Raw genomic sequence first — 8,081 nt, forward strand, 5'->3', positions numbered from 1 at the left:
GCACAAACAAGCATCACCAACATGTATCGATGTTGTACTTTGCTTTTCTAGGACATACAAACTTTATTTATTCACTAATTAATCCACGACCTTTTTGTTTGTGTGACTGTAAGAAAATGAAGGTTATTGTGGTTCATTATTAGTAAGGGGCTACATAAAGATACATCAAAAAATGGAATAAGATCCGCTCTTTATTATTGCTTGAGGGCACAATAAAGATACTTGGAGAAATTTGGATTAACGTCGTTTTAATGATTAGTTAAGTTGAAAATAAGATACGTTGACAAAGATAAAGAGCCAGTGTTTGATATAATTAAGTGTTTATGGGGCTACAAAAGATTCGTCAAACACTTTGCGATATACGACAATAACATAAACACCTATAAGAAAGATTTTATGATTAAGACCACCTAGCGAAGCTTGTCCCACACGATTTACTAGATCCTGCACTAGTGTTTAAGGTTAAGGCGCATGATGATTCAACTTACTATACGTGACTAATATGACTAAAGAAACGCATGTTTGATAAAATTGAGTGATAGTTGTAGCTAGAAGCTGTAATTGATAGCTAAAACTTACTTTTCTTGTTAGACAATACGACTTTTTGCATCCAGAAATAACCTCATAAACTTACTCTCACAAGTAGATACTATATGGTAAACCTACATAAATTTGTATTATGACCTAATTAAAGTTAAAATTATCATCTTGAATAGGTAAATGTTGTTGCACAAACTGAACATAAATAAACCATTGTTACACAAATTGTGTACTCTAGAATTTTGTTTGTTAATGATGAGCAGAGACAAACATGGCCAAATGACACATATTGTTTCATACTTGCCATCAGGGTGATGATCAAACCTTGAAACACACTTTTACATTATTATGTATATTACTCCGTGTATATTATCTATTATCTATGTGAGTAGCCAGATATGAATGCCTAAATACAACAACATCATCATTATCATCATCATCATCAATCATGACATAAAAAGTAACCATTCATCCATTCTTCATGATCCAAAGTGCATATTTCATCACCTGTTCCCTAGCTTACTATTATTCAAAGTAAAGAAGACTACCCCTTGATAAAGTTAAAGGGTATTTTTGTCACTTTAAAGTACACAGATAGAGAGAATCAACTTTATCTTTCCTCCTAATCTCCAAACCCCATCTCTTTTGTAAAGCCAAACACACTAATTCCAAACAAGTGTACAACTTTTGATCCACAAGGTACTACTTTTACTGTACATTGTACTACTTATAGTTGAATAAAAGTAAACGCTTTATAAGATAAACAAGATGAATTACCTATTCGAAAACATTAATTAAATTCTGTTATAAAACGGCTGTCTCAATTTTTTTCTTTACCTTTACTCTCTCTTGTTTCATCTTTGCTTAAAGATGGTATTGATAGATACTGAAATTACCAATTCCATTTCTTCTTTTATCATTTCTCACTACTTTTAGAGAGAGAGAGAAAAAAACAAAAGAAAGAAATAAAGGGTAAAGCAAGGGTTTAGCTTCTACCTTGAATTTCAAGACTATCTTTGAAGATGTTTGATTCTTTGAGTCTTCAAGTTTATTATCAGATTCCTTTTACTTTTCCAATCCTTTTCAAAAAACACAATTCAATTCCATCCCATAAATCCTTTTGTTTCTTCTACAAATCCATCCAAACTAAATCCTTTTAACTAACAAAAAAACACCCAACAAAAATGCTGTCTTTGTTTGTCATAATCACAACACTCTGTTTCACAATTCCTTCCTCTGTTTCCACAGATTTTGATGCCTTAGTCACACTCAAACAAGGCTTTGATTCCATTCCTTATTCCATAAACACGTGGAATTCATCTAACCCTACTTCTGTTTGCTCATGGGTTGGAATCAAATGCCTCCAAAACAGAGTAATTTCACTTAATTTATCAAATATGAGAATCCAAGGCTCTGTTTCCCCTGTTTTTTCGTCTCTAGATCGCCTCACCGAGCTTTCTCTAGACGGAAACAACTTTACCGGAGAATTCAATCCCTCAAATTTAACTTCACTTCGATTTCTTAACATTTCGAATAATGCATTTAGTGGTGGGTTGGATTGGAATTACTTAAACTTACCAAATTTGGAAGTTCTTGATGTCTACAACAATAACTTCTCAAATCCCCTGCCTACTGGAATCACAACCCTTAAAAAACTCAAGTACTTAGATTTAGGTGGGAATTACTTTTATGGTAAAATACCCGAAATTTACGGTAATTTAGTAAGTTTGGAGTACTTATCTTTAGCAGGAAATGATTTACATGGAAAGATTCCTATACAGTTCGGTAATTTAACCAACTTAAAAGAGATTTACTTGGGTTATTACAATGTGTTTGAAGGTGGTATTCCTAGAGAGTTCGGAAAATTGGTCAGTTTAATTCACATGGATCTTTCGTCATGTGAATTAGACGGACCAATTCCATCAGAACTCGGGAATTTGCATTCCCTTGACACCATTTACCTTCACATTAATCGTCTTTCGGGTCCAATTCCGGAACAACTTGGGAATCTAACAAGTTTAACACATCTTGATCTTTCAGCCAATGTACTTTCAGGTGAAATCCCAATTGAGTTTGCAAATTTAAAGCAGCTTAAGCTTTTGAATCTTTTCATGAATAGATTACATGGGTCAATACCGGATTTCGTAGCCCAGTATCCTGATTTGGAAACTCTTGGTCTTTGGAGTAACAATTTTACCGGTGTGATTCCTGAGAATCTTGGCCGGAATCAGAATCTTCATGAGCTTGATTTGTCGTCTAATAAGCTCACAGGTACTATTCCTCCTGATCTTTGTGCTTCTAATCAGCTAAGGATCATAATTCTATTGAAAAACTTCTTGTTTGGGTCGATCCCGAAAGATTTGGGTGCATGTTCGAGTCTTGTTAGAGTGAGATTGGGGGAGAATTACTTGAATGGTAGCATTCCTGATGGTTTCATTTACTTGCCAGAGTTGAATTTACTAGAGTTGCAAAATAATTACTTGTCGGGTAATTTATCCGAAAATAGTAATTCTTCTTCGAGGCCGGTTAGATTGATTCAACTTAATTTATCGAACAATCAACTTTCAGGCTCTTTACCCGTTTCCATTTCAAATTTCTCTTCCCTCCAAATCCTTTTAGTCGCCGGGAATAGATTATCTGGTCCAATTCCGGCGACCATTGGACAACTCCACCGAGTTTTAAAGCTCGATTTAAGTTGGAATTTCCTATCGGGGGAAATTCCACCAAATATTGGAAATTGTCATCATCTCACCTACCTTGATTTAAGCCAGAACAATCTTTCTAGCTTAATTCCATTCGAAATTTCAGATATTCGAATCTTGAATTATCTGAATGTTTCAAGAAATCACTTGAGTGACTCAATTCCCGAGTCTATCGGGACGATGAAAAGTCTCACGGTCGCAGATTTTTCGTTCAACGAGCTCTCGGGTGAAGTACCAGGAACCGGCCAGTTCTCATTTTTTAACGCGTCGTCTTTTGTTGGCAATCCTCAACTTTGTGGCCAACTTTTGAGCAATCCTTGCAATGTTAGTATAATCACGAATTCGACTAACAAAAAATCAGGAAGGTTCAAGTTGATATTTGCACTCGGTCTTCTTATATGCTCTTTAATATTTGCGGCTGCTGCCATGTTCAAGGCTAGGTCATTAAGAAAATCGAGTTTGAACACTTGGAAGATGACATCTTTCCAAAAGCTCGAGTTTACAGTTTCCGACGTTCTAGAATGTATTAAAGATGGTAACGTGATAGGACGAGGTGGAGCTGGAATTGTTTACCATGGTAAAATGCCTAATGGGACCGAAATTGCAGTGAAAAAGCTCATTGGGTTCGGAAACACAAACCACGACCATGGTTTCAGAGCGGAAATCCGAACCTTAGGCAACATTCGTCATAGAAACATTGTTAGACTTGTAGCGTTTTGCTCAAACAAAGACACCAACCTTTTGGTGTACGAGTACATGCGAAATGGGAGTTTGGGCGAGGCGTTACATTCTAAACTCAAAACCGGAATTCTTGGATGGAATTTGCGGTACAAAATATCGATAGAAGCCGCTAGAGGGTTGTGTTACCTTCATCACGATTGTTCACCATTGATCGTTCATCGAGATGTGAAATCGAATAACATTTTGCTGAACTCGAGCTACGAGGCTCACGTTGCCGATTTTGGGCTCGCAAAGTACTTGGTCGATGGTGGTGCATCCGAGTGTATGTCCGCAATCGCAGGGTCATATGGCTACATTGCTCCTGGTACGTTAAATTCTATTATTTTTGGTATAAAGAAACATTATTACCCAATATATGTTTTATTACTAGTACTAGTATATTATACGGAGTATTAAAATAAAAAAATTTGAATTTTTCTAAAAAAGGGGGTCGACGTAGGATTAAGGTTGTGGTGTATGAGAGAGGAAAAAAATTGGTTAGTGAAAGTGACGTGTCATACGAAAGGAACGGGTGATTTGTGCAACAAATAATTGAGGACGTAGGTTTGTAGGTACATGGTAATAGAATTTTATGGGTAACCTCACCAAAGTATAGCTAAGAAAATGGACGGTGGAGATCTGTCTGGGTCAAATCTGACACAGACCGCAACTCAACGACACAAAATCTGATAACAGATCCACGTCTCTATACACAGCTTCCCTGCCAAAGCTGACTGATGAATCCGCGTCATCTTCCACGTATAATAAATGGGGAGTGATTCGTACACTACTGGTTTTTAGCCATACACCACCAAACATACATTATGATGTTGTACTGTACAACACTGTAAGGCATGTTTGGTAGTGTATGGCTAAAAATTAGTGGTGTACGAATCATCACCCATAATAAATAGCCTTACTTCTAGTCTTTTTAAAAAAAATAGTAAATCATCACCCATAATAAATAGCCTTACTTCTAGTCTTTTTAAAAAAAATAGTACAACTGTATTCAGTAACTTTTAATATCTCACAAGACCTTTCGATAACTTTTTAATCTTACTATTTGACAAATGTTAAGAATACTAGTTTTCGAACCCTCGTTTCGCACCGGAGGTTCGGTTTTCAATGTATTTTATTGCGTTTAGTTTGTAAAATTATTTCGTGACTAATGATGATGTCGTTGAAGGGCAACTCGAGTCGAACTAAAAGGTATAACCCGTGAAAGATTTAAATGTTATTTTAAATTAACAATATATGTGCATCTCGGCGTTTCGCTATGGAATTGTCGACTTTTAAAAATTTAACGCAAAATCAACGTGCATGAAAATTAACCCAAATATTTAGCGTTTTTTAAAAAGAATCCGTTTTGCGTATAGTTAGTGACATTGTGTTCGCAAAATTATTTCGAGTTTAACGATGATGCCGGAAAAATTTAACTCGTTGCGAGCTAAAAGATATTACCCGTTGAATATTTGGTTGGAGTTTATTTAAGATTTTTTTTATGAAAATGTTGATTTGACACTTTACCCCCTGTTTTGATGGCTGGTTTTAATGTTTGAACAAAGTGTGGGGGTTTTTTGGCAAAGTGGAAGTTAGAAAAAAAAAGGTGAAATGACGAAAAATACCTCTGGTACTATTCATCGTTTTTGTCTAATAGTTAATATAGTAATAATAATTTAAAATTTTATATTGCAGTTAAACATTTCAAGCATACTGAACAAGAAAAAAAAAAACTACTATCTTACACTGCAGATTTTGTTTGTTATTTATGCATGAATTAAGTAATAATCCATGTACAATTGTCATTTAACTATTTATTACTGTATGATCTTGAGGTGCGAGTATTTTGACAAATTAAAAGGTTAACAAAATTGTTTTTGAACTTGATTTTTCAGAATATGCATATACATTAAGGGTGGATGAAAAGAGTGATGTTTATAGTTTTGGTGTTGTGCTTCTTGAGCTAATTACTGGAAAACGTCCGGTGGGAGGATTTGGGGACGGCGTAGATATTGTACAGTGGGCTAGAACGTCAACCAGAAGTCGTAAAGAAGAAGTCAATTGCATCATTGATCCGAGGCTAGCCAATGTGCCTCAAGATGAAGCAATGCACTTGTTCTTTATTGCAATGTTATGCATTCAAGAAAACAGTGTTGAAAGACCGACTATGAGAGAAGTTGTTCAAATGCTCTCAGAATACCCTCGAGACTCTTTACAAAATCAGACGTCTTCATCTAATGTAGTTTTTCTAAAACCGAAAAAACTTGATAAAGATATGGTGTAGAAAGTTTGTATCTTGTTAAGTTTTGGAAATTGGCTTGGGTTTTGGTTATAAAATGGGATATGTGCACAAAGTCATCAAATTATCTCTTGTGGGCTTCTTCATGAATTAGAACATAACAGTTGAGGGTGAATTAGTAAATGTAGCTGGTTATAGAGGGTGAACTTTGGATAGATATAAAAGAACCTTGTATGTATTTGAGTATTTCTAGTTTATATGCTTTGTAAGTTGAAGCAAATTTGATGAGAAAAAGAAAAAAAAAAATTACGAAATTTGCAAATTGTACTAATTTTCCCCAATCTTTTTCTCATAGACAAATACGTAAAAAAAAAATAATAATAATAATAAACATGATGACTAGATGAAGGTGAATTGATCCGACAATGAAACAAAAAGAAAAGGTATGTATACTAATAGGTATGTAATACCATTTTTAACCCAGCATGCGTAACGCGGTGTGGTGGATTGGTTTTTTGTGTGGCGTGGAAGCAAATGAAAAATAATGGTGTATAGTACTACATCCGTCTCATTCCAATAGTCCACAGACAAAAAACACGCAGTTTTAGGAAATCCCACTAACTTCATTTCTCCACCAATGAAATATCTTCTCTCTCCAGATCCACCAATGAAATATCTTCTTTCCTTTCTATTTATGGAAGTGGACTATTAATTTGGGACAGCCCAAAATGGAATACTAGACTATTGGAATAAGACGGAGGTAGTATTTGTTTAATGTATCTTAACATATTTTAAATTTTTTTAATCATTTTTTACTCAACTTTCAATCATATAATCATATTTGACACAGAGAAATATCAATTGCCTATTATTATATCAAACTATAGACGTTTAAAAGAATCTTGAAACAATGAACAAAAAAAGGCCTTATATGACCCCCACAAAGGTCCTATAATGTAATTTATAGGACCTTTGAGTTGACATGACCATTATAAAAAAGGTAATATTCAACACGCCACACGCCAACACATTTGTTACATCACCCTTAACTACCATACTCACCCAACAAGTCAAAAGATCCTTTACCATTACAATTGGTCTAATTGTGTCACCAACACGCCACTAGAACGCCGGTAGTGTGCTGGCCAGAATTTTTTGCGGCGTGGTGGTGTCATCACGAACTCGTTCAGAGGCGTGTTGCAAGTTTTCAGGTCAAAACGTATATGATATATTTGGTTCAATCGAGCATAGATCGAATTAACAATTGCAGAAAAAAATAATTAACTTACTCGATCACAATTGAAAGAGAATTGATTTCGAACGGCAACAATTGGCTTACATCTGGTTCATCAAGGCTTCCAACGGCAACAATTAACACCCTAGGTTTTCGTATTAAAAAGAATGTTTTAATGATTTTTAATGGGCTTCTTCTGAGCCTGGTTCTTAAAAATAACAAAAGCAAATACGGAAGTAGAAATAGTATAAAATGGGTTATAAACTTATAATGAATTTATTATAAGTACAGTATAACTTTTATTAAATAATACTAAATAATAAAATCAACTCATAAGAAATAAAATTTCAAAAGTATGACCAACACCACCATCACCCCTTCCGCACTTATCTTTTTACCACCATCTTTTTAAAGTCACTGCCATCAACGACGGAACTTGAACCCGACCATTAATAATAAAAGAATTTTTGGTTTAATATATTTTTAATCCGTCTGCAACGGATACCCTCTTTAATTGCACTATGTTTCGTCACTCATTGTCATCCCTTCAAGAAAAAACTCCATCACTTATCATGTCAAATTGTCAATGTCACCACTACAAATAGTTTTAAATACAATTTTTTAAACATGTTACATAAACGATCAA

General features: G+C 34.7%; 1 protein-coding gene across 1 annotated transcript; it reads left to right on the plus strand.

Annotated features, from left to right (window-relative positions):
• The first annotated feature begins 1,394 nt into the window (after positions 1-1,394).
• On the plus strand, positions 1,395-6,486 carry LOC139885730 (uncharacterized). The gene is made up of 2 exons (XM_071869480.1): positions 1,395-4,287; positions 5,858-6,486. The coding sequence occupies exons 1-2, from the start codon at positions 1,725-1,727 to the stop codon at positions 6,244-6,246; spliced, it is 2,952 nt and encodes a 983-aa protein (XP_071725581.1). The 5' UTR covers positions 1,395-1,724; the 3' UTR covers positions 6,247-6,486.
• The last annotated feature ends 1,595 nt before the right edge of the window (positions 6,487-8,081 follow it).

Source organism: Rutidosis leptorrhynchoides, chromosome 1, assembly GCF_046630445.1.
Source record: "Rutidosis leptorrhynchoides isolate AG116_Rl617_1_P2 chromosome 1, CSIRO_AGI_Rlap_v1, whole genome shotgun sequence".
NCBI lineage: Eukaryota > Viridiplantae > Streptophyta > Magnoliopsida > Asterales > Asteraceae > Rutidosis > Rutidosis leptorrhynchoides.

Coding starts and splice junctions, on each gene's coding strand:
- LOC139885730 (XM_071869480.1), top strand. CDS start 1,725: ATGCTGTCTTTGTTTGTCATAATCACAACACTCTGTTTCACAATTCCT. Junction 4,288..5,857: donor ATATGGCTACATTGCTCCTG/GTACGTTAAATT, acceptor TTGATTTTTCAG/AATATGCATATACATTAAGG.